The sequence below is a fragment of the Dysidea avara genome, chromosome 3 (genome assembly GCF_963678975.1).
Source record: "Dysidea avara chromosome 3, odDysAvar1.4, whole genome shotgun sequence".
In the NCBI taxonomy this organism is placed as follows: domain Eukaryota; kingdom Metazoa; phylum Porifera; class Demospongiae; order Dictyoceratida; family Dysideidae; genus Dysidea; species Dysidea avara.
The window spans coordinates 13,695,668-13,723,514 of NC_089274.1; the positions used below are offsets into that span (position 1 = coordinate 13,695,668).

The window sequence follows — 27,847 nt, forward strand, 5'->3', positions numbered from 1 at the left end:
CATAGTAGGGACTACAAACTTTTGGGCATGGCCCACAAAAAAAATCACCCAAAAACTATCCTCACTTTCCCTGGTGACGATGAGGCAGTATTGGTTAGGTAAAACTAAGCCCAAACAAGCCTTCAGATCGATCCGAAACACTTTCCACAAGTTGCTATGGATTTTTTTACAAAAAAAATATTAAATGAAATTTTCTAGTGATGACTGACTGACTGAGCAACTGACTGATGCCTTCAGACAAGCGTAACTTGGTAATGGCTAAGGCTACGGACTTGATTTTTTCACTGTTCGATGTCACTTCAGCCGGACATGTGCCTTTTGGCATACTGCAGTACTTACAATGCATTCTTCATGGACTTACCAGTGTCCTCCTTTGTGTCCCGTTTATCTTCGCTGACAGCGAAAGGTATCGATTTGGTGGTAGCATGTGATGGCTTCTCTTCGTAACAGAAATAGTTCATAGTGGCTATTTCGATTGCAGAGGTGCTTTTCAAACCGTTCTTGATTTGTAATACTGTATAACAGGTTGAACATAGCTGACAAAGAAGTGTAATGGATACATCACTTTTCAGACAATAATCGGTAGTGGGGGCACGTGGCACCATTTCTTTCTTTTGATGCAGTATGCATGGGTTCACCAGTCACAATAATTTTATTTTACAAAAAAAGTTTACGAATAAGTACACAAAAAATTGGAATTTTCAACTAGAGTAGGGACCATAGCACATCAATAAAACTAAAGGTAATGAAACAAGCTGGAGTAGTGCATGATATTAAATTACAGTAAAACAATAAGAAGTGTCATGTCCCTACCGTGCATTTCCATTATGGTATCTTGAGCACAGTAGGGATATAACACTTCTTATTGTTTTACTGTGATTTAATATTGTGCACTACTCCAGCTTGTTTCAGTACCTTTTATTGATGTGCTATGGTCCCTACTTTATAGTTGAAAATTCCAGTACTTGTACACATATTTACAATGTTACAAGTAGCTCACATGATTGTCCATCAAAGGCTTGTTACACTGTTTCAAAATTTTGTCTATCAGTTGTTTAGCTTGATCCACCGTTCCTGATGATACCTACAATAAAAACAATTACAACAATATTTGACACATGCCTGTATCACTTTTAACCCTCTAACTGTCGGGTTTTGTGGTAAAGCATACCATGGACCAAAAATGGGGGGCTGAATTACAGTAGTTACTCTATTCACTTGGTATCTACATATCACCATGTTCCATATGGACTAAAGAACTTGACAGTGCTAACTGTACGTAAGATTATTGTGAAACAGTAAAATCAAAAAATGAGTCAAAATGCACTGAAAACTAGACTTTCTTAATCATTTCTTACATATGGGTGATTATGATATGAAATGAATCAGGGCCAAAGTGCCCAGAAGTCTATTCATATGCTAGTTTACAATAATCCAAATACATTGTGGCTAAACACCATAGTTGTCATTTCATGTTGTCATTTCATGTTGTATTGCATTTTACACTTCATCTGTTGATGTCTCCAGTCACTTTGCTCCGGAGGTGGTATCTTGATAGCTGCTTGTTAACCAGAACTGTAGCATTGATTAGCAGAAATGACCCCATTATACTTCCGTCTATGCAAATACCATCATCGTCAATCTTACAAGTGCATTTTATATCGCTTCAGAGCATGGTCTTCATAGGACATGAGTGGCACTATGGGATTCAGAGATCACGTTTTCCAGCCAATCAAATTTCAGTATTGAACCTATTTCAAGTCTAAGTATTGGGGCTATGTTGATTGAAGGTGCTTTAGGGCCAAGTATGAAATGTATTGTATGCATGACAGTAACACTTTTGGCACAATACAAATGGATTAAGTTATAGTTAAACCCCACCACGAGTAGGATATTGTAGTTATCAGCCGGAGGCCGAGGAGACGAAGCCAAGGCCAAGGTGTTGATAACTAGATATCCTTCGAGTGCAGATGGGGTTTTAATGGCTTCTATCCCACATTTTGAAGCAGTCAAGTTCACAAACAACGTGTCGATAAGGCTAGACAAGCATATCAGTTGTGTATGGCTTCAAGTTTTGCTGAACTTGATAATTCGGTAATTGTAGATATACTGTGGTTGGCTTGATATCGGTATTGAAATATACGTATTTCAATAAATATCGCTGCATCAATATTATCATCAAATCTGGTAAATACTGATAGTACCGCTGACTCTCAATATGCCAATGATCCTTCAATTCGGTACGGTAGTTAGTATATAACTGCAGTTACTGCCCGCTGCATGCAATACCATTGCGCTAGTGTATCCTCACGTGCCTGAGGGTTGCACTGAGTTATTGGATTGCACCACGACACGTGACCGCTTAAAAATGGCATCAAATACAGAATCGGATCTCGAAAACGAGGTTGAAGATGTGACGGAAGAGGTTGGGCAGGATGTTATAATTGTAGAATCGGTGAATGCAAAAGGGAAAAGTAAGGAGAGTGCAGTATGACTTCACTTTGAAAAGACGGAGGAAAGCCTGGAAAGGACTGGATCTCACCGCGTGGCCACTTGTAAGGAGAGCGGAAAAGGTATTAAAGTTGTGAAGGGAAATACTTCAAACTTAATGAGCCACCTGAAGACAAAGCATTCTAAAATATATTCAAGATCTATTGTTCCTTCTATGTACAAGGAGGTAAGGAAAGAAGTTGAATCAAAGCTCAGTGATGTACTGCAAAGCAAGAACAAGATGGCTCTGACCAGACATGGGGCCAAGTACATTTAAAAGTACTTAAGTAAAGTACAAGTACTTTTGAGTTTTTGAAGTATAAGTACAAGTACTCCAACTGAAATCACAAGAGTACTTAAGTAAAGTACAAGTACATACTGAAAGTACTTAGGTAAAGTACAAGTACAGTACATTTTCCTATAGCAACAGCCATGCATAATAACTTAAGCTTGAGGTACAAACATGCAAGGTACAGTTTTTATATTCACAGAATTATTATACTGCATAATAATCATTTCTAGGTCTACTACACTCGGATTTAAATTCTTTTCCTGCAATGCTAAATAACCACTTAATTGGGATAAATAATACAAGCACTATTTTGCCACAATGGAAAGGGAAGGATGGTGTCTGACGTAGAAGGATACTATGCACTATAAATGATAATTTCTTACCACCAATTCAACAAACCCCTCATTACAGTAGTTTTAGCCTTACAGTCTCCTTCAGATAAAACTTCAGGAATTGCAAAATATTTCATGACAGGAATTGCAAAATATTTCATGACAGCAGGTAGTTTCAGGTTTTTGTCAACCATTCTCTTCAACTCCCAATTTAAACGACAGCATTGCTTTTATTATATAAATCAGAATTCCTATTAAACAGCTGCCTGTGGCTACATGATACATAGTAAGGTTGTACAAAGTACCAAGAGGTTGAAAACTACAACTTCATCAAATTTATTTTTATTGACGCTCACTGTGTACAAACTACAATGTTTGCAGTACTTAAAAGTACTTTAAGTACTCAAGTACTTGGCAAAAATACTTGAGTATAAGTACAAGTACACTGGGGTAATTAAGAAAGTATTTAAGTAAAGTACAAGTACTTTCAAACTTGTACTTAAGTGTACTTAAGTATAAGTACTCATGTACTTGGCCCCATGTCTGGCTCTGACAACTGACATGTGGACGTCAGAGGCTAACGATGCCAATCTTGGACTAACCTGTCATTTTTTGACAGCAGATTTTGAACTTGTGTCACTGTGCCTAGCAGTTGAGCCCTTCACAGGGAAGCATACTGGTGTGAATATAGCTTCCTGTTTAAAACAGATTCTTTGTGATTTCACTATCGACCAAGCTGCAGTGTCTGCTGTAATAACAGATAATGCTTCTAACATGGACCTGGCATCACGCCTTGGTGAGTGGAATAGTAGGCATTGCTTCGGTCATACTCTACAGTTGGCCATTGAAGATGGAATTAAGATGTCCCCAGGAATACGAGAGATGATTAAATCAGCCAAGGCTATCGTAGCCTTTTACAATCGCTCAACTAAAGGTACAGAAAGACTGACAGAGCTTCAAGAACAACTGAGCCTGCCAAAACACAAATTACTTTGCCCAACAAGATGGAACAGCACCTATTACATGCTTACCTGACTTTTGGAACAAAAACCAGCAATCACTATCATGTGTGCTTCGTCTGCAGGACCAAGGGTGAGTCTTTCTGCTTCTGAATGGTGCATGATGAGTGAACTTATTCAAATCCTGCAACCACTGGAAGAAGCCACACGGGAGCTTAGCACTGAGCAGAGAGTGTGTTGCAGTAAAGTAATCCCTTTGCTGAATGCCTTATTGTTTGAGCTCCGCAAGAATGTAGTTGATGATGATGAGACACAAGTCCCCGATGACGATGAAACCCAGGTCCCAGAAAGCCAAGGAAGTAGTGTTCCTACCTCCAAGGAAAGCCAGAAAGTGGTAGCAGGTTTAATTGCATCGACTGAACAGAGATGGTTAAATTATGAAGAAGACAGAATTTACAGTGTATGTACCTTATTAGACCCCAGGTTTAAGGAAGTCTGTTTTACTAATGCTGCTTTGGTCAGAGCCAAAAGATTACTTCTTTCCATTATGCATGCAATTACACAAGGAGATTCAGTTACAAGCAGTGCAAGTGTTGTCAGTGATGATCAAGAAGATGTAACCATCAAGAAGAAGAAATATTTATGGGACAGTTTTGATGAACTCAAAAAGAAGAAATCTACTGATTTATCAACTAATCAAGACAAAGACGAAAAAGAATTGTCATTATACTGCAGCGCTGAATTTATCGACAGAAAGGAGGATCCTTTAGCATGGTGGAAGGGAAACAAGAGCCACTTCCCTACCTTGGCAAGAATTGCAAGGGAGTACCTGGCAATACCGGCAATACCAGCCATGTCAACTCCATAGTTACATGAAAATAACAAGGAGAAAACATCCTGACCGCCTGGTAGACTCCTGTAAATGTTCGAGCATAAATCGGATGGCTGCAGGTTCGAGGCTACCTAGGTCCAGTCATGGATTTTTCTCCTTTCTCCAACTTTTCAAACACACCTTCTGTAGCTAAAGTCTTTGAGCAGGCTGTAGGACCAGGTGTCCTACAGACCTTGTAAAGCATTAATAAGTAGTAAAATAAATAATAAATCTGAAAGACTGTTTTCTGCCGCCTTCTGCCGCCGCCGGGTACAATAGTTCCTAACGAAGATCTCGCGTAAGTGGAGAAAACCTTAATCAGCTTGTGTTTCTAAACAAGAACTTGTAGTTATTGATTGAAAGTTTCAGCTGACAATGCCATGATTATATGTAGAATTTGGGGACTCAGATATTGAGCCACAGCCCATACCCACAACCAGACTGGTGGAGGTCTCCGACAACACACAGGTCCTCCTTTCAAAGAAGTTTGCCTTAAGGACAGAAAGGGCACAATGACTCAAATCCAGGAATACTTATGCCTTACCTAGGGTAGCAGAGACAAAGACCCCCAAGCTGGATGGATCCATGAGGGCAGAGCTGTCCCCTCAAACGAAAGCCTTAGATGCCCAGCCAGCAGGGCTTCAATCGTTTGTCCTGGATGCTGTGGCCCCTCCTACTACCATTGTGGAGGCCAACTCAAGGGGTGAGGAGGTGACTCATACCCAAGCTGTTAATGCTGCAACTGCAGCAATGGAATTGGTGGGAAATGCTAGTGCCCACACATCACACCACAGACGGACAAAGATCGTCAGCACCCTGAACAGAACTCTGCTCCCACTGTTGGATGAGGACAAGAATTTTGAAGGAGCAGCCCCGTCGCCATTTGGGTCTTAATTCGCACAACAGTCCAAGGATTTAGTTGACCAGGTCATAGCAATGAGATCCTCAACCGGATATCTCAAAAAACTCCACTAATTCTGAACTGAACCCTCTAACAGTGGGAGAGGATACAATTCTAGAATTGGAAGAGGCCAGGACTCCCGGAGAGGACACCACTCCGGCCCATTGGGATGGGGCACCCAACGATATCCCCATTGGAACAACAACTGAACATACACGACTGCTGGATGTCTTAAAAGTACATTTTCATATAAGCTATGTTAATAGTTCTCTTTTAAACAAAGATCACATCGCAATATTCCTCCGACTTCCAGTGAAATAACTGGCCAATACACGTCAACTGTCATTACATTAGGGCCGGTGGTCCTAATATATAAAACACGATAAGGTAAACAGATAAGGTACCTACACATTTCACCAATACACAATACTGCAATATAGGAGCAAATCTCAAAGTGTAAGAACTAGATCCCTCCTCAGTCAACCCTGGTCGGGGAAAAGGGGGATATAGAAGTCACCTGTTGTCATCTATATATAGTAATGGTCACTGGTCTGAGCTACCTTTTCTGGACTCTTGGAGTGTCGTGGACTGACTTACTGTAGTAACATGCGTACATGCACACATTGCTGTAACAATAAATAGGCTAGGCTATATTTAGATGTATGATGTCATGGTGCACGTGCTTAACATGAACAATATGGACGTGTAGTGTGTATCGGGCGGTCCGAGTTGAATCCACGAAGGGCGAAGTAATCCTGCGGCAGAAGAACCTGACTACCATCGCCACTCGTCACATTGTTGGTGCTGTTTCAACCAGGATCCGATTCATTGTGTCTTACGGCCCTTTCTAACCCGCTACTCAAACGTCGTGGTACTGTGGCAGTTCAACGGTACCCCGTAAGGTAAGCGAATCTTTCTGTGGAGCAATTGTTTGCTGTATCTCCTTTTAGTGACAAGAAGACCATGGCGGAGGACTCCAAGCGTCTTATTCAATCGCGTCGAGGATACAGGGCGCACCTCAAGCATCTGTTCAGTTCTGCTGGAGAAATACTCGGTAGATGCAGCAGCAATGCCCCTGAAGCTGATGATTCTGTCACTATTATGGACTTGATCGCCCAACTAGGAAGGAAGAGTACTAAACTCTCTGAATTAGACAGTCAACTCTTGGGACTTATTGAAGAGTCAGAGCTGGAGGCTGAAGTGATGGAATGTGAGGAAATCAGTGCAGAAATTTCTAAAACAATCGCAAGACTGAAACATGTCCTTCAGAAATTTCAAGGACCTACCTCTGTACCTGTCAGACCTTCTATACCTCACACCCCTACAGAACCAGCTCCATCCCGGACACAACCACCGCCACCTACCACAAAAGCTGTACATACTACCACTTCAGAGACTCAGCCTATAGCTCGCACCGATCCACCTCCTGGAACTAATTCCATTGTACGCTTACCCAGGCTTGATCTCCCTACCTTTTCAGGTGACGCACTAGAGTGGCAAACGTTCTGGGACGGATTTGATGCGGCAGTGAATTCAAACCCCACAATCTCTGCTGTTCAGAAACTGAATTACTTGAGATCACAGCTACGTGGTGAAGCGTCACATGTTATTGCAGGCTTCTCGTTAACAAGTGATAACTACGAAACTTCAGTTACTCTCCTCAAGGACTGCTATGGTCAATCATCCAAGCAGAAGAAAGCCCACCTGCAAGCACTATTAAACCTGCCAAAGCCTTCAAACACCCTGGCCAGTTTGCAGTCATTCTCTGACACAATTGAGAAGCACGTACGCAGCTTAACTACACTAGGGAAGTCCACAGACACTTATGGTGATCTACTAGTCCCTGTTATTCTTAGTAAACTGCCACCAAAGACTAAGAAGAATATGGTGAGGGAGCATGACAATGACGAATGGGATTTGGAAGGACTTCAGGACGCCATACGTAAGGAGATCAGTGTTTGAGGCTGAGGTTACCACAAGTCACCTCCCTGAGAATTTACACCACACGGCTGCATTCCTCACTGGAACCAGTAAGGCAGCTAGTCTTCCCTCACGACAGAGTGTACCAAGCCAACGTACATGTGCTTATTGCAAGGGCTCTCATTCTCCGTTGAATTGTGAAGTTCTTACCACATGTCAAGCTCGCAAGACCTTTGTAGGGGAGAAGAACCTGTGTTTCAATTGTTTGGGGAGACACAAGGTCAGTGCTTGTACTTCAAGACACCGATGTCATAAGTGCCATCGCAAGCACCACACCAGTCTGTGCACTGATAATGGTCCAGAGAAACAGGAATCCAAGGAGCCAGCTGTACGAACTGACAGTAGTGTACCTGCAACCTCAGCTACCCCCCAACAGGTGCAAGACTCATGTTGGAATCAGTGATATGTGTCTATTGAAGACCGCAGTGTCTACTGTGTCATTTAGTGGGACTCATGTTGATGCAAACATCTTATGCAAACATCTTGTTTGACGAGGGCTCCCAACGGTCCTTTGTATCGAAGGGATTAGCTGACTGCCTACAGATACAGCCACACAAGAGTGAAACCTTGTCAATTTCTACATTTGGAACACAGAGTGGTCACGCCAGTCAATTTGAAGCAGCAGTGATCCATCTGCACACCATTTCAGGACACTCAATCCCAATTACAGTGCTAATTGTTCCAACCATAGCTGCACCCATGCACAATGTTAATCTCAAGTCACTTGCTAGCTTTCCTTACCTAACTGGATTGTGTCTGGCTCATCCTGTTACGTCCTCGGGGCAGTTCACAATTTCACTACTGATTGGGGCAGATCATTATTGGGATGTTGTGGAGGACCACATTGTGAGAGGTAACGGTCCCACAGCAATGCAATCTAAGCTTGGTTACCTTCTTTCTGGACCAATGAGGACAACTGCCCCACAGAGAACATCTACCATGTTTCATGTTGCTGCACAGTCTGTTCCTGAACCTGATCTACAACAGTTTTGGTCAGTGGAATCGCTTGGCATTTCTCCCAGAGATGAGTCTGCTAACACCTTCCTAGAGCAGTACATTACAAACAGTATTGAACAATTACCAGATGGCTCTTACAGTGCACGCTTTCCGTGGAAAGACAGTCACCCCTCCCTCCTTACCAATTTGTCAACATGTGTCCATCGGACCAAAGCACTTGCACATAAGCTAGCACAGACTCCTGCTCTACTCAGCAAATACAACGAGATCATAGCAGACCAAGAACACCGTGGCTTCATTGAGAGGATTGATTCTGCAACAGACTCCAAGCATTGCCATTACATTCCACACCATGCTGTCCACAAAGATTCAGCAATCCAGGGACCACCCCAGCTTGAACGATTGTCTACACACTGGTGAACCTCAACTGAACGACCTTTGCTCCATTATTTTACGCTTTCGAGTACATCCAGTTGGACTCTGCACAGACATCGAGAAAGCGTTTCTACACATATGGCTTCACAAGGATGACAGAGATTGTACCAGATTCTTATGGTTGAGCAATCCATTGGATCCAGACAGTGAGTTACAAGTGTATAGATTTAAAGTTGTGTTGTTTGGGGCTGTCTGTTCGCCATTTATGTTAAACGCTACTCTTCATTATCATTTATCTAAGTACAGGTCCACCATAGCACATGATATGCTCACAAACTTGTATGTTGATAACATTGTATCTGGATGTCAGTCAGTAGAAGAAGCTCACCATTACTATCACATGGCACGATCTGTGATGAAGGATGCTCAGTAACTCATAGGCGATTCTAAGGGGGGGCCAGGGGGGGCCATGGCCCCCCCTGTTAAAAAATAACTTTTAAAAAATCTTGGGGAAAAGTTGCTGTATAGATTGGCATTGTTATTTTTAGCATTTTTCATGTTTTTAGAACAAATTTTAGGCTGTTTTCAAGCCTTTAAATTGCAAAAATCCTGCAGCTTCTGGGGGTTGCACCCCCAGACCCCCCTGAAAATTCTACTTTATACTATAGCCAAACAACAATAGTTATGCTGTTCCCTACTTGGCCCCCCCTGTAGGTCAGGTCTAGAATCACCACTGGCTCAGTTTAATCTAAGGAGCTGGGCTTCTAACAGTCAAGTGATTACTGACGAAGCCGCCAAGGAAGGAGTACGTGATGACACCAATCCAGTGAATGTTCTGGGCCTCCAGTGGAATACACAGACTGATTCCTTACCCCTATCCACTAAGTCACCCATACCTGCTGCCACTTCTCTCATTACTAAACGTGATGTTTTACGTGAGTCATCGAAAATTTTCGACCCCTTAGGGCTTCTGTCACCAGTAACAATCAAGGCTAAGACATTTATGCAGAGACTGTGGCAGAACAACGTTCATTGGGATGAGCCACTAGCTGATGATGTTCAACAACAGTGGTTACACATTGCCCGTGACATCCAAGAATCCATGGACGTAGTTATACCCAGGCAGTACTTTACCAAGAGTATGGCATCCAGTCAACCTCACCAACTACATGTTTTTGCTGACGCTAGTCCTGTAGCTTATGGAGCAGTGGCTTTCCTTTGTCGAGATAATGATGTACCCTTCGTGATGGCAAAATCCAGAGTTGCACCCCTTAAGCAACTTACACTTCCCAAATTGGAACTCATGGGTGCTCTCACAGCTGCCAAATTGTGTGAATTTATCTCTAAGGCACTCACTCCTCTCACTTGCTCCACTCACCTTTGGACCGATAGCCAGATAGTACTCCACTGGTTGAGAGGTGAGAAACGGAATAATGTGTTTGTTGCTCATCGTGTTACAGAGATCTTAGCTGTTACTGAGGTAGACTTCTGGAGATTTTGCCCAACAGAGTACAATCCAGCCGATTTACTAACAAGAGGCATCACCTCCTCACAGCTCAAATCGTCTGAACTGTGGAATCATGGCCCACAATGGCTGCCATCTCCAGAGAGTTGGCCTACCTGGAAGTTCTCTCCAACCATTGAGTTACAAGCATTAGCTGTTACTGCTGCTGATTTCCAGCCTGCTACTACAGTGTCATCAGAATCCACAGGTATACAATGTGTCATTGATATATCACACTATAGTACACTCTCAAGACTGTTGGCAGTTACCGCCTACGCACTCCGCTTTATTCACAATTGTTGAGGAAAACACCAAGACAGAATCACGGGCCCCTTAATACCAGCAGAGTTATTTAGTGCTGAAATTCAATGGGTGAAGCAGTGTCAATTTGAGGTTTACAGCAGTGAACTCACACACCTCTCCTCTAAGTTACCAGAACAGAAGCGAACAACACTGATCCGACAGTTACGTCTATTTCTTGACAATGATGGTCTGGTTCGTTGCAGTGGAAGAATACACAACGCTCCCCTTAGTTCAGCCACCAAGTTTCCACTACTACTACCACCAAAGCACATGTTTACTTCACTGGTGATTCTAAGCACACACATTCAACTCTTTCATGCTGGGACTAACGCTACATTAACCCTGATTCGACAAAAGTTTTGGATTCCATCTGGTAGACAATGTGTGAAGTCACTTCTCCGCTGCTGTGCAACATGTCGTAGACACATCGGAAAACCATATGCCACTCCTGATCCCCCACCTCTCCCTAATATTAGAACACGTGATTGTGAACCCTTCAGTGTTGACTTTATTGGAGCCATGTATGTCCGCCAATCAAACACCAAGATGAAAGTGTACATTTGCTTGTTCACATGTGCCACCACTCGAGCAATTCACTTAGAAGTCGTTACCAATTTATCAGTGGAAACATTCCTGTTAGCTTTCAGGCGGTTTGCCAGCCGTAGATCCCTGCCACAAGTACTAGTATCCGACAATGCTTCTACATATTCTTCAGCAGCAGATGAGCTACAGAAGCTTCTACAGTCAGATCACCTCACAGAGATGCTAGGACGACGTGGAGTGCAGTGGCAGTTTATTCCCAAGCGTGCCCCTTGGTACGGCGGGTGGTGGGAGCGTCTCATCGGGCTTACGAAGATGGCACTGAAGAAGGTCCTTGGGCGATCTAGAGTTACACTTACAGTATTGGAAACACTAGTGGTGGAAGTAGAAGCGATTCTCAATGATAGACCCCTGACCCATATCTCCCCAGATATTGATGATGCTGAACCGCTAACTCCAGCAAACTTGTTACATGGTCGTCGCATCATGTCACTGCCATATGAAGTGATTGAGGAGCAGGAACTGAGTGACCCCACCTTTGGTAATCACACTGATGTGACTCGAAGAGCACAGCTGCAGGCATTTCTCCTTGAACAATTCAAGTCCCGTTGGAGACATGAATATCTAACATCACTCAGGGAATACCACAGAGTCTCAGGAAACAACACCCAGAAGATTAAGCCCGGTGACATAGTATTAGTACACGATGACACTCCACGGATAACATGGAAACTGGCTGTCATTGAGGAACTGATAATGGGAAAGGATGGTCTGGTGCGTGCGGCCAACATCCGGACAGCACATGGGAGAACAAATCGTCCGATAGCTAGACTAATTCCATTGGAAGTATCCTCAGATGGAGCAACAACCTCATCAGATCAAGAGAATTGTACTGTGAACAAGGAGGCAGACAATCCTACCGGGGCAAGTCGACCACAACGTATGGCAGCTCAGAAAGCAAGAGCCAAGATGAAGAAGTGGACTACTGAACTTGGTGGCCCCCCGGAGGATGTTGTGGACTGACTTACTGTAATAACATGCGTACATGCACACATTGCTGTAACAATAAATAGGCTAGGCTATATTTAGATGTATGATGTCATGGTGCACGTGCTTAACATGAACAATATGGACGCGTAGTGTGTATCGGGCGGTCCAAGTTGAATCCACGAAGGGCGAAGTAATCCTGCGGCAGAAGAACCTGACTATCATCGCCACTCGTCACATGGAGACCATTCACAATTCAGACACTTAATATACACAACTCAGAACCGGGTTTGATTATGATGTCCTGGAGAGAGGATCCATTCCGGGCCCATAATCACCCATAACTTATCGTCATTCCATACTGTTAGTTGTTCATGAGTCATAGAATAACCTTGGTGGGCCTCATAAGTCTATGGGACTCACCATTGTCTCAGATAGATTACCAAGCCCTAGTTACCACATCCTAGGAGCTGACATGTGTTAAGTGGGTTCAAACAACTAATGTAACATCCTCGCTACATCAACACTATGACTTCTACAAGGTCAAACATGACAACTGCTCTTTGGTAGGAAGCCACCAAACACAAAGGGTCAGAGCTACCCAAGAAGTTAGGAAGATAATGCTGCCAGCGCATCACAATCTACATCTCACATCTTCACATAAAGTCCAAGGTAGGGTTTTGATAAGTGTTTTGACTCTGAGCCAAACTGGCCCAACCCAGACATCTACTGCTCCACCAGTAGTATAACACTGGGCCAATTAGCTCAAGTTTGAAGTGAATTAGTTACAAGCTGACCAAAATGGAGCAGAATCCATGAGGCATGTGGGCCATTTTGTGTTCATACTAGACCAATGGAGCGCCATATTGCCTTATCAATTGCCCTGCTCCAAGGGGGAGTTCAACACCCCCTACAAACCTTTTGGCCAGAACCCTGGTACACAGTCACAAGTACAAGACTGATATGTGGTCCAAGCTTCTCTTCAAATTCCTCAGTACTCAACAACCAAACAACCTCTCGTAACACGTATTTGTCGCAAAAACAACTGCAAGATATTACAAAGGGCTATTCCTGTAGCCCAGTGGGGGGGGGGAGAGGACGATGCTAGTCATCCATGGAAGCCTTGAGCAAGTGGTCGGAATTAAACCTTGTTGTGCCTATCATTAATGGGTATCTACAATTTAATAAGTATAGCCCACACGAATATCCCTCTACACCGGGCAAAGTTGAGAACCAGAGAGCCGAGATAACCTCCTTACTGAGCACTAGAAATTAGTGCAACAGACACATTGAATACTCCCATGTAGCCAACAGGATATATATATATACTGTATATATATATACCATGATCACGTGAAACTTCAAAGGCACCGCTGGTTGCATATAGGGCATATGCACCCCAACACACAGGTAAGTATATATATACCTACCTGAGGTGAGTATATATATACTCACCTGGGATGTCACATGACACATTACTGTGTCACGATTACGAGCTGATAGCCCGACGTGGGCGGGCGAATGACGCCCACACTAGCATGACGAATGACGCCCACACTAGCATGACTAATCACCCAGATGACTCAGGCTAATAGCCTTTGTCACGCTAGGCGATCAATCACCCCAGCCAGTACGAGTCCACCCACTGGACTTATTTTATACCCATACCTAGCGACTTCAATGATGGGTGGCAGCAAGTAACGTTGCTCCTACGTTTGTTGATATGAACGGACAAGTTCTGGTGATATACGGAGATATGTTTACTAAGTCCCACAATCAATTTGATTCTTCATTATGAGAGCTGAATTGTGAGAGGGACGTTTCCAGCGTGTCTACCATGCCAAACTATGGCGAATTAAGTGTAAGTATATACTTTATAAGTTGGTTTGTGTGTGTATGGCTTGTTAGTAAGTAATGTAGTGCGGATTAATTTAAAAACATGGTATATATCATATGAACCATGGCTCACTTTGGTGTATTGTTCGCCGAGGCGTTTATCAACAGTAAACTTCCTCTGACTTCGGAGTCGGGGTGTATATAAGTGCAATACACCTCGTAGCCATGGTTTATATATTACATATATATATGGTACTCAACTCCCAAACTCTCAGGCAATTATCCAATGATCTGAATATATGGGCATAGTCATAATCGACGCCCTGTAAGCAGCCAACTAACTAGTCCTCAGAATCAGCTCTCCAAAGGGTTATCAGAGACCTCAGTCTAAGGTAGAGTAGTGGTCTCATTTGGATTTGGCTGCAGCAACAAACCTCATCATTGATATGTGAGACTGAGCCCTCTGAAATGTAATTCATAAATGGCTCAGACCACAAAGTGGTTGCAAGCTATTTAGAATTATATGAAGAGGGTGAGGTCGAGCATATCAATGATCCCACCCTCCCACCCGGAGTAATGCACAAGTTCAAGCTACTCAAAGACCGAGGTGGGATCGATTGTGGGTTCCTTTTATACTAACACACCGGAGTGTGCAATAATTAGAACTGCAAAATTAGCTGTTTGAGAATGGAACTGGCCATACACCATTGATATGCTCGACCTCACCCTCTTCATATAATTCTAAATAGCTTGCAACCACTTCATGGTTTGAGCCATTTATGAATTATCTCACCAAAATGTTTGTTATAAAACATTTAGCCACACTCTTCTATCATACTGTCTGTCTAACAACACGCATGTGTAAGGACACCATCCCTTGTCTTAAGAAAGTAGCTAGTAGCTGTCCCCAATGTTAAAGATAGTCTAGTTCTCCCATTCTTACTTAATATAGTAGATATGATTAACAACTCAAACAACTAACAACTGTCTTCTTTCAAGACAAAACATTTTCAGCAATTAGTAACTCTCATCCAATAATCCACTCGTTTCATTTACCCTAGCAACCGGGTAAGCACACTGCATTATAAACAAAGCAGATGTAGCAAAGTCAAATTGTATTCGGGGCACAACTTTTAGAACAATCTGCCATATGGCAGTTGTGATGGTGAGAGGGTTAAAATGTTTAGTGGTCTCAACATAAAAGTTTGCAGTACAGCTACATACACAGAGAAAAATTTTACGGTAGAGTTGTTGGGGTTAATACTACCATATAGCGGGTTATTTTTGAAGCAGAAAATTTTACACAAGAAGCAAAATATGAATTTCGAAAGATTTAAATTTCAAACAGTGCAGGTGGATTTCAAATAAACGGAAATTCACGTCATAAATTATAAAATACGTGAATGTTTGCCAAAAACTGATGGAATAATCCACATCCCTGTGCACTGGAGAGAAGCAGGGGGAGTCTTGTAAATTCATCGGCTCGATTGCACTCGATCGTAGCTAGCTAGCTATCTACCATAGATTCTAGAGCAGACGGCATCAATTCCCATTCTGGATCACCTGTTTTCTGGTTATTGGCACAGTAATGATACAGTTTACCCATTATCAACAGTAATACTGAGCTAAAGTTCAAAGAATACACAAGCAAATCGCCGAAAGTTGGATCGTTGCTTTCAATCACTTGTGGGAATTTATTTTCAAAGAACAACCAGATGTGGGAATTTATTTTTGAATAGAAGGGCCTCTTTGAAATATCTGAAAATAAAAATCCTTAGAAAATTACCAGCTATACAGTATGTAACTTAACAAAGTTTCCCTAATTTGATCAAGGGTTATTTTGAGAGACTATCCAGTGTTCACATGAATTATGGACTGACCTCATTGCTCAAGTCAAGCAAGACGTACATCAGAGCCATAATGATCACTTGTTGATGGATCATCAGCCATCGGAGTGGCATTTTCTCTGACAGAAACGAAATAGCCAAACACCTGAATGAGACAATACACTGATAAATGAGACAATACACTGATAATGGTTAACATGTATTCACTCCGTCTAATTCTGTATGTTGTGTATACTAGACATATTAACATTTTTAAAATAAGGAACAGGGATCACTTTTAAAAAACAAGAAAAGACTGTTGGTATAATTATGGTTACATGTTCTGCTGTGGGTGTCTATAGGTATCCTGCTACTCTGGCAAGTCACCTTTTAGAGAGGAGTCCTCCGAGGGCAACTAGGACTATTCGGGGAATGATATACCACCACAGTTTTGGCCGACCCACTGACATGAGATATCACAAACAGTATGCTTCATATAGTCAACCTAGACAGCCAAATGTTGGGGATGCCAGTGGACTTCAATCAACGTACAGGCAATCCTAAAACTAGTATTTGCAAAGTGGGATTTTTTTTAGGGGAGGGAGTGGGCTTGAACAAGTTACACAGTGCCCTGTGAGTTAAACTCAGAGTTATGCTTTCAAAATCAAGATTATGCTCAAGAACTGATTGTTTTATTAAAGTACATCAGTGTTTCCTGACTGCTCTATTAGAGTATCTCAATTACTTCTACAAAAAGTAACAAGAAACAGATTAAAAATTTAAAAGGGAAGTAGGGAAAAGCCATGTAACAAGATAGGATCGCTGGGGTGGTAATGTAAACCACAAATCCCTATTTTGACTCTATCATAAATTTTTTTGTTTCATTATCTTGAGATGAGTCAAAGATTCAATGAATGGCAAAATATACTGATTAAAATACATTTTGCCATTCTGAATCATAAAATAGATATAAAGTGTCTATTTTATGATTCAATGAATGGCAAATTCTATTCGATTATCCATTTGCCATTCATTGATTTAATAAATGGCTATGCAATACCCATTTATTAAATCAGAATGGCAAATTCTATTCTATTCAATAGAATAGAATTTGCCATTCATTGAATCATAAAGTAGACACTTTATATCTATTTTATGATTCAGAATGGCAAAATGTATTTTAATCAATACATTTTGCCATTCATTGAATCCAAAATGGACAATCAAAGATCATCCATTTTTGATTCAGTTGCCGAGTATGTAGAGGGGGGAGGGGAGAATTAGGTTAATGTAGACTATAGGCCTTCAAAGCCTCTGGTATGAGTTCGAGTCTCATATTCTCCGTTAGCCAAATCTCCAATTAATTTTATAATTAATTGGAGATTTGGCTAATTACATGAATGGCAAATTAAATTGAACAAAATAGGGATTTGTGGTTTACATTTCCACCCCAGTGATCCCTTCTTGTTTCATGGCTTTTTTCAGCAATCCCTATTCCCAGTTTAAAATTTTCAGTTTCCATAGATCATTTTTTATTAATCCAGCAATGGATTTGTTTTGTTGATAATGAAGATTACTGTAAATAGTGTAATTTTGCATTCCGGTACATACGAAGAAGTTTGCTATAAAAACGGTAATAATTGTGGAAGCACTAAATTTCATACTGCAGGGCTAATTTACAATGCTTTTTTAGTTTCAGTGTAATACTGAGGGTAGCAGGTTCATAATAGAGATTGCCCATGTATTTTGCAAAAATCCTAATAGAATGCACACCTAATATCGACCTTGAAAGCATCCTTCAACTCAGAACAACCCCCTGGTGGTTCTTTGCATAGGCCCACTAGGAAGTATCAAGTAAAAAGGAAACAGTATGTGTATTTCATGAAATTTGTCATTTCATTCATATCATGAACCAGACTAGAGCAGTAAAAATGGTGATTGAAATGAGCTATAGCAGAAGGATATCAGAGGAAATTTAATCACTTTGAGGTTGAAAATCACTTTCTTAGTCGATGGTGAATTGAATGGCAGATACTTGGAAGGTAATACTCTGAATGACTTTCTGACTTCTGTACATCGTGGTTCATGATGGAACTGCTTATCAAACCCAAAAATAGCTGAGGTGGTTTTATTAATTAGTACATGAAGCATACATCAACTATTTAATAACGTGACCCCTGATAGCTACTATGACAAAGTGGTCACTGTTTGAGCTATGGTAGAACTGCTAAATATACGCAACAGTGTATACACATACGTGTGCATAACATTATAGTATCCACTTACCCTCCACTCTTAGCAAACCAAGCTCTCTCGTAACAACAACCACACAACTTGTCAACTACCACTTCAAACAATGGCAACTCTGATGCCTGTAAATGAAACACAAGTATAACTCAGTGTGTGCATGCAGTGTACACACATGCATTATAAAGTGAAAGGAAATGGTACCAAACATCCACAACACTACAGTTAGCATGCACACATATACTTACCTTGTCCACACCACCCATTAGAGTGGTGGCTGTTTCAAGGACAACTTGTAGTGCCACTTCACCGATCCTGCACAGCTCCTTCTCCTCAGCGCACACACACTTTGAGATTGCCTCCACCAGCACAAACACATCCATCCCATCACGATGAGTCTGCTTCAGTACATTAGATGTGCCTATATGGATACCAATACATTCACAAGCATAGAAAGCATGTGTATCTTAACTTGAGTAATGACATATGTATAAATTTTCAAGGGACATATTTATTGTGGATTTCATGGTTGCTTGGCTGTCCACGCGAAATTTTTATCCTTGAAAATAAACGATTATCAACATCAGCTCTATACTTTCTAATAGGTAACCTCAGTGAAAAATGAGTAATACTCAAAAATAAAACTGCGAAAATCCTGAAATTAGCCTATTCATGAAAATCACATACCTTAAAATTTTGTAAGTATATGGTAAGTGGATTTTCTAAATTCCAGAATGATTAATACTGATATGTATTACCAGTGCTACAGTGAACCAATAATAACTTCATGTGTAATCATCAAAAACAGTTACTAAAGTAGCGACAGACAAATAACCATTGAATGTTGAACAGGTACCTTAAGCCTTGAACTCCTGTATTCACAATAAGAATTAAATATGGTTAAAAAAATAAGCACTGCAAACAAATCAAGTAAGCTAATGTCCACATTAAACATTCTCCTTCTACATGACTTACAATGTCCATGCCTCAATGGTGTTATAATAGCTATGCTATAAACGCTGGACTTAAGTAATTTACAGTAAGCAGAGTGTGGCATCAACTTTACTACAAACAACTTACTACACTGCTGTACAACAGCCACCATTGTGATGTGTCTGACTACTCCAGCCATGAATGGTACAGCATCATTACGGAGGTCCCTCACCGCAGCAGCCACTACAACAGCACACAACATAGTAATACACATCTGTACCACACGTGTGCTATTGTATTTAACAGTTACTATCTTTCATATAATCAAAATCATTACACTCACCGAACAATCCAGTGAGGGCAGACTTGTAAGCATTCCTGACTGGTTTATTGGAACACACTGGTAAACTGATGTGCTTCAGTCGATTACTCTGTATCTCTGAGGAGTGGTAGGTTAAGTTGGTGACTACCCATCGCAGGTCACTGCCCACATCAGTCAAGGACATCATGGAAACCAGAAATGACTAAGAAGAGAGAAAAAGCAATACCTTACATACACACAGTCTATGATGTAGTTGAATGTTTTTCTATTGCATACATTTTTATTGATAATAATATTTATTAAGTGCCCCATAACTTTTAAAAAACAACCTATATAGTAGTAGTAGTCCAATACAAATGTATTCACCTTGACTACTTGCCAGGAGTGTTGTCTTTGCAGTGGGTCAGTATTAGCACTCTTCAGAGCTATCACTGCACACTCTACTGCCTGTTACAACATGTAGGTAACAAGTTGATGTACTACATCACTAACCTTCCCAACAGGTAGATTAATGGTGTTAGAGTACTCGTGGAAATTGATCCTGATGGCTGGATCATCTTGAAGTGCTTCACAGTACGCCAGCTATGTGAAGAAATTGTGTAATTTCAAACACACGTCACATCTTCAAATCACTAATGTGGGTAGGACAAAGACATCTACAGTACAGTGAAACTTCAGCTTTCTGAACCCCTTGGGACCAGGGATGGTCCATAAGTCTGAAAAGTCCGTACCTCTGAAACTGTAAAAATTTCAGTACTATCAACTATCCTAATAGAACAGTCACTACTCTAATAGAGCAGTCATTTCCATAATTCAGTTTACCAAGAATCCGGATAAGTGGGGTCCGGATAACAGAGGTTCGATTGTAGTTACATGTATACTGCTAAACATTTTAGTATCCCTTGCAACACCTGTGTACTGAGTAAGGTCATGTGAAATTGTGAAAAACAATAAGTGTGTTCTTCAGTTTGTATTGTCATACGTAATATTTGAAAGTTTCAGAAATGAAATATGTAACTAGGAAATGTTATTATGACAACATGACTATATTGAAACTTCACTTTTATACATTACGTGAAACTGCAAAATTATTATGTATGTATATGGTCGCACATTTTCAGTTTTTGAAAACAGATCACTGACATAGAGCTTGCAAGTAGAAATCGTGAGGCAGCTAAATTCTTACAAGGTAAAGATGCATCTAACATACTGTACAAACTAATAGTGCTGTAATTACATTTTGCTTGCTTTCATGCATGTATTTACAGATACATAGATCTACTTTGTCAAATAAGAAGCTCTTAACACTTGAGATTGTAACTTGTTACCAACTAGTGATTATGAAAAACAAGAGAGGTTTCTTTGTTTCTTTGTTACTAGCAGCAATTGCAACAAACATTACAAGTTTAAATGTCTACTATGTTAAACCAGATAATTCCCACTCTTTTAATAGCAGTTCGTGTACACTTCAGCATTATCTGAAAAATGCTTCCAATTATTTCACTTCTCAAACACACTTTCATTTTTTACCAGGAGAGTTTAACTTGACTGCAAACCTCACCATCACAAATGTTAGCCATTTTTCACTAATCGGTCTTACAAACATGTCGGTAATTTATTGTTCTAAATCCACAGGTATACTTGTTAATAAAAGTAACAGTATTAATATAAGTGGATTACAATTACGAGGGTGTGCTGCTAGAGTGTCTAACTGGTTTACTAAAACTAGTGGTCTGTCAGTTATTAAAAGTTTAAATGTTACACTGTTAAATTTGAAAATTGATTACGTGAGGAACAATTATGGTATATTACTTACTGAAGTGTTTGGGATCTCACTTGTCCAAAATGTAACTACGAATCGGATAAAAATTTACAACAGACAGAAAAGGGTGGTCTTCGGACAAAATTATTTGACAATAAAGCATTTTAAACAAATATCAAACAGTTCTAGAGGAAACTATGCAATATTTATTGCATTAGGAGATCATGGCACTAATTTGTACATTGAAATTATGGACACTTTGTTCAATACAAAAACACCATTATACATAAACAGCAGTACTTCTAATGGCTTAAACTTTATTTATATAACAAAAGTAAATTTCACTAAGCCACAATCAAGTCCAGGAAAGAAAGCAGTTAACATTAACATCATGAATAGAGGCAAAAAGAGTTATGAAATGAACAGCATGATTCGGTTCACCAATTGCCACTTCACTAAAATAAATTTCACCGAGCACCTGATTTATGTGGAAACCACCCAAAAAAATTATGGACATTTCAAAATAAATGTTGTTAACTGTAGCTTTCATCACAATTACTATGGAAATGTATTAACAGCCATGTCAGCTGCCACAAGCATGAAGAAATCAAAGCTTTTTATCACCATTACAAATACAGAAATATTTGAATTACAATACATAAGTCATGTGATGTATGTAGAAAATACACTTTTGCTGTTACAGAGGATGACTTTTAATAGCATATCTTCTAACCGAACTATCATAGAAGCACCACACAGTATTGTCACTTTTGATCGATACATGGAGTTTTCACAAAATCACGCGATTTGGTGTTTGATTATCAACTATGTAGCAGTTGCCGAACATACAATAGTAAACTTTACATTAAATAATGTTGCTGCGATGTTTACTAGGCCAAGTGCAGTAAGACTTTACACTGTTTATGAGCAAAGTAGCCAAGCTTACTTTCAGTGCATATTTCAGTACATCAGTTTAAATACCAGCGACTTAGATGAAAGGTTCCATCAAGGAGAAATGCTAAACTATTCCATCATATTTAAAGGCAACAGAGGTAACAAATTGGTGACCTGGAGGTTTGCTCTGTCACACTGTAGTTGGATTTTCGATAAAGGATTCAAGACTGCAAATTCTCAATCTGTCAATCAAAAATTTATTCATTACCAAGACAACAAGTTTATTGATAAAAATGACACCTCCTTGAATACGTTATGTCTATGTGAAGCAAATCATACAAATTGTCATGTTAATACATTAACACCAATATATCCAGGGCAAACAATACATTTAAACCTGTACGCAAAACTGTCTCAGGTAGTTTTAATGCAAATCAATGCTGATTCTAACATGGCATGCAAAATAAACATAACAACTTCAAGATTTACACTGAAACTACCAAAACAGACTTGTACCACTGTGTATTTCAGGATACGGCACAGAAGTGGAATAGGTTGTGAACTGTATCTGCAAGGAGCAGTGCGGCCAGCAAATAGACCAAAAGCATATGCTAAAGAATTTCAAAGTCTTTTTGATTTCTTGATGTTTACCGATGCCTTTTATATAAAACTTGACAAATGTCCTCAAGGGTTTGCATTCAATAAAGCTGAAGGAGCCTGCATGTGTGATCCTTATCTAGTTCTCATAGACCAGATTTCAATTTCCAGCTGCAATGTTGATGACCAAACTATACTTCGTCCTGCTAACAGTTGGATATTTGCCGAGACTGTTAATAATTCACATGCATATTGTGTATCAGTGCACTGTCCCTTTGACTATTGTTTACCTCAAGCATCACAACTTAAATTGTCTGAGCCGAATGTGCAGTGTCAGTTTGACAGAGTTGGAACATTGTGTGGACACTGTAAGCCAGGATATAGTGCTGTGTTTTCATCATCTCGGTGCAAAAAGTGTTCCAATTTCTATATTTTTATCACAGTGCCTATCTTCATTGCTGGTATTGTATTGGTAGTGTTGCTATTCGTCCTCAACTTTACAGTGACTGATGGAGACCTAAACGGTATCACGTTTTATGTAAGTATTGTTAGCATCAACGATCATATCTTTCTGAACCAACACTCTTTCATTTACACTGTTGTTTCCCTGATCAACCTTGACTTGGGTATTGAAATGTGCTTTTATAATGGCATGAATAACTATACCAAGATGTGGCTACAATTAGTGTTTCCTTTCTTCTTGTACTGTATTTCCCTATCAATTATCATAGCAAGCCGATATGTGTCGGTAATTCAAAGAATCACAGCCCAAAGAGCTCTGGCAGTGCTTGCTACTCTATTTCTGTTGTCTTTCACTAAAATACTACGTACCACCTGCAATGTACTTTTCTCATATTCCACAATTGAGCATCTTCCCAGTAAACAAACAACATCAGTATGGTCGGTGGATGCAAGCACTCCATTTTCTGACATAAAATTCATACTTCTCTTTGCCACTTGTGTTGTTCTCTTAATGTTTTTATTCCTTTATAATGTCATGCTCCTTTTCACCAGACCACTTTTACGCTTTAAAACCATTAATCATTTCAAGCCTTTGTTAGATTGCTACCAAGGTCCTTATCAGAGCAAGTTCTATTTCTGGACTGGTACACAACTTGTTGCAAGAGCAGTATTTTTTGGACTATCAGCATTACACAGGGACACCAATATGACGGTCAGCACTTTGTTAATAGGTGCGATCATGTGTATTCATGGGATAGTTTATCCCTACAAGAGCAAAATACAGAACATTCAGGATCTTTTACTTTTACTAAATCTTCAAGGCCTCTTTGTGCTCTCTCAATACAGTGATCTAAATCACACTGGAGTCACACTAATGTTTTCCTTTTCTTTCTTACAATTTCTCCTTATTTTGCTAAATCATATAAGGCTGAATTGTTACGGTAAATTTAGTCTGGTACACACAGCAAGGGCAAAAATAAACCTTGATATAGCAAGGAATTGTTTTAATTGCAGAAATACAGAGAATAGCGAGGAAATACAAGAAATAAGAGATAATTATTGCATGGAATTTCAAGAGCCTCTTATCGGAGAATTCGACACATAATTGCATTAATACTGTGAAGTGTACTAATTGTATTGTATTGTTGTTGTATTATACATGTTAGTTTATGAACCAGATTTTGTGGAGCAAATAATTACATCATGTGTAATCCTTCAAACTACCTTACAGGACACATACAATTAGACTGACGTCATTACAGGTTTTTGCAATTGAATTTGTCACCTTTGCAAATGACTTCGTCCGTTTGCAATAGAGTTCGCTGCCTTGGCAGTAGAATTTGTCGCGTTTGCATTAGAATTCGTTGCCTTGGCCATAGAATTCAACGTGTTTGCAATAGAATTAGACGACTTTGCATTAGAATTAGTCACCTTTGCATAAATTTTCATCTGTACTAAATGAATTGCTGACATGTCACTAAATTGTTGCAGGTGGAATGTGCACATAGTGTACTTTTAGCTTCCATTGCAAGGTGATGTTAAAAGTGGATTGTAAAGTAATAAAATGCTATAAATTAAGTGGAGTGATTTACGAAGTCTATACATTTGTTGGTGCTCATTAATCAGAATTACAGTGTGCTATCTTCTGAGTTCTTTTTTCACATTTGAGTTCACACTATTGGACTTCCAGCATAAGAATTATTTATTACAGTGTTACCATAAATATTTGATGTAAATGAATAAATTTCATAAATATATTTGATTAAAGATTAAATATTTGATTAAAGATAGTTGATTAAATATTTGAATAACTATATTCTAAATTTCATCTAACATGTTACAGCTGTTATATTTATTGTACTTCAATATTGTTTGTATTGTCTGTGACTATTCTTCATGTTCATTTTCACTGCTGTCATCATCAGAAGTGTCTGAAGTTTGGACAGTATCGTCAATATGGTGTTGCTCAAGGCAGGCATCGTAAAACTGGTTTGTGTGTTGTACTCAGCCCCAACAGTCCATGCCAGTTATGCGGCGTATTCCCTCATCGATAGAAGTCAAGAGGTTATCACGACTAACGCTGTGCTGTTGTCTGACGTAAAACTTCATTTTAGAGATGGCCTCTACAACAGAATTTAAGAATGGACTATATGGTGGTAAATATTGACAATGGTGTGCCGAGTTGTCAAACCATTGCTCCAAGTCAGCAGTTTAGTGGAATCAAATATTGCCCCATAATGATGGTGTGAGTGGTATCATCCACAATGATTTTGAGCGTGTCTAAAACCTGCAGGAGCTTTTCAGCATTGTATGACCCAAGCTGAACATGGTGGTGTAAGATGCCATCATTTGATAAGGCAATGAGATATTTCCACCACTTGAACTTGGGAGCAAGATGGTTGCTTTCTTGCCAATCACATTCCGGCCAAGATGTTGACGCAAATGCATGTTAAATCCAGCTTTATCAAGAAAAATGGTGTGTTCGCTGCTGTTCCTTATTGTTCCATACATATTCATATCATTCTTCTATTGTAGATGGTGTGTCATGGCCCACTGGGATGATGTCAAAATTTTTTATTGAGATGTTGTTCCTCTTGAGAGTGCAATGAATTGTACTGATGTCAATTTTAGAAAGGATGTTGCTGTTGTCAATATAGTTTGCTGCTGTATTTGTTTTAATGTGATGTCGTTTCATGCCTTAACTACATTCACAACTGCCTTCGTTTGTTGCCTTGAAAGTAACTTGCTTCTGTTGGGCTTAGTTGGCAAAGGGTACATTTGACCTGAATGTCTTTATGATAGATGTCATGGTGGTAATTTCAAGGTAGTCTGTAACTTCCGTTTGCATTTTATCCTGGCAGGGCTCAACCCAGAATATAAATCTAGAGGGGGCGAAGTAAGTCGCTTATGCTCCCCCAGGAAAATTTTGAAAATTTAGGTGTAAATATACTCAATTTTGGTGAAATTTTACTGTGATGCCATTGAATATTGACCATTGGATTATACAACTTTGGGATCAATTAAACCTTTCCATTTATTTCTCAAGGCTTTAGGTATAAACCTAGGGGGGGGGGGGGGCAATAGCTAACCCAGAGGGGGCCTGTGCCCCCCACCCCCCCTAGATTAACCCCTGCCTGGTCTACAATAGATGCTTGCAAAACCACACCCTCTTCGTAAAAATCACGGAAACCACTTGGCCGCCATTTTGATTGGGGCCTACGAGCGAGTAATAATTATTGTGAATAGTTGTGGTTGATGGCTTCCGAGTTGACGGAAGCGGATATTCCTGGTGCTTCTTTAGAAGCAGAGCCCCAGACGCTCTTAAGATAGAAGAGCTGAAGTTTTGGTTGCATTGTCGCGGGGACTATGGGGCTGTCTAAGTTGAAGACAAAGAGTGATTACATACAGCAATTAGTGGTACAACTACTGAACTGCATCATTAGCTACTGCATGTTGCTGTGTACTGGTCTTGTCCTTGTACTATGTGTTGTATTGAATGTAGTTGCTGATGTACTTAGCTATATGCTATCTAATTTGTTCATCATAATATATCCAACACGTCAAATAATCAATTTGCTACATAACTAGCTATCTACACTGATGGAACAGTTTTCACTTATGTCTGTAGGGTCAAAATTTTTACTGATAATGGATGGGACAAGAAAATAGTAGATCCTGATCCTAGTAAGAAATACACCAAGCTGCTGTCACCAGATTCTTCACACTCTGACCTGTGTGCTGATGATCATTCATGTTCATGGTCAAAAGGTCCCTACACACAGCAGATACAAGGAGATGCTCACTGATGACATTATCCTTACACATCTACAGGCAGTTCAGGCCTAATAAGGAGGCAAGCAGTCAACCAGCAAATATAGATTATTCCACTTTGCAGAGAGGCCATCAGTATTTTATGGAGGGCTATATTCCTGGAAAATATGTCATATTTTGTTTGAAAGATGAAGTGTGAATAAAAGCTCAGTTTTACCATAGTCAGAAGAAACATGCATGATGTTAAAGTTGTTAAAGCAAATTATTCATTATGTAATGATGAAGTGCAAGTCTGTCTCCAGAAGATCTGTGCTGCACACAAATGCAGCAGACATGGCACAAACCTCGGTCCATCCACACTGAAGCAGAGTCAGTGATGAATGTCACATTTCGTAAGACAAAGCAAAGTGTGGCCATGGATAACAAGCAGAATCCAGCTGTTTGTAGCCTGTTTGAGGCAAGGGCCTCTGCAGTGCAAGAATATAGTGATGAACAACAACTGAGACTCAAAGAAGGCTTAATCAAATACAAGCCAACCAGTGCTTTTGCTCAGACTCTTTCAAACAATTCTGCTGAGCATATGATAGCAACATTTTTTGTAGCTGCTCCAAAAGGGAGTATTCTCTTGTACCAGAGTTTGGAGTATAAGACAGAAAAGACAGACAGACACACACACACAGCTAAACTTTCACTGCCATCTCGGGCA

The 27,847-nt window shown here is 40.1% G+C and overlaps 1 protein-coding gene across 1 annotated transcript in view; it reads right to left on the reverse strand.

Moving 5' to 3' along the window:
• The window catches only part of LOC136249475 (transformation/transcription domain-associated protein-like), a 94,606-nt gene that overhangs the window by 24,322 nt on the left and 42,437 nt on the right, over positions 1-27,847 (reverse strand). The window contains exons 32-39 of the mRNA XM_066041486.1: positions 20,148-20,237; positions 20,022-20,102; positions 19,677-19,857; positions 19,481-19,576; positions 18,649-18,821; positions 18,440-18,525; positions 16,208-16,319; positions 1,001-1,084 (exon numbers count right to left, since the gene is read on the reverse strand). Of these exons, the coding sequence (XP_065897558.1) occupies positions 1,001-1,084; positions 16,208-16,319; positions 18,440-18,525; positions 18,649-18,821; positions 19,481-19,576; positions 19,677-19,857; positions 20,022-20,102; positions 20,148-20,237 (903 nt within the window). The remainder of the gene's footprint in view (positions 1-1,000; positions 1,085-16,207; positions 16,320-18,439; positions 18,526-18,648; positions 18,822-19,480; positions 19,577-19,676; positions 19,858-20,021; positions 20,103-20,147; positions 20,238-27,847) is intronic.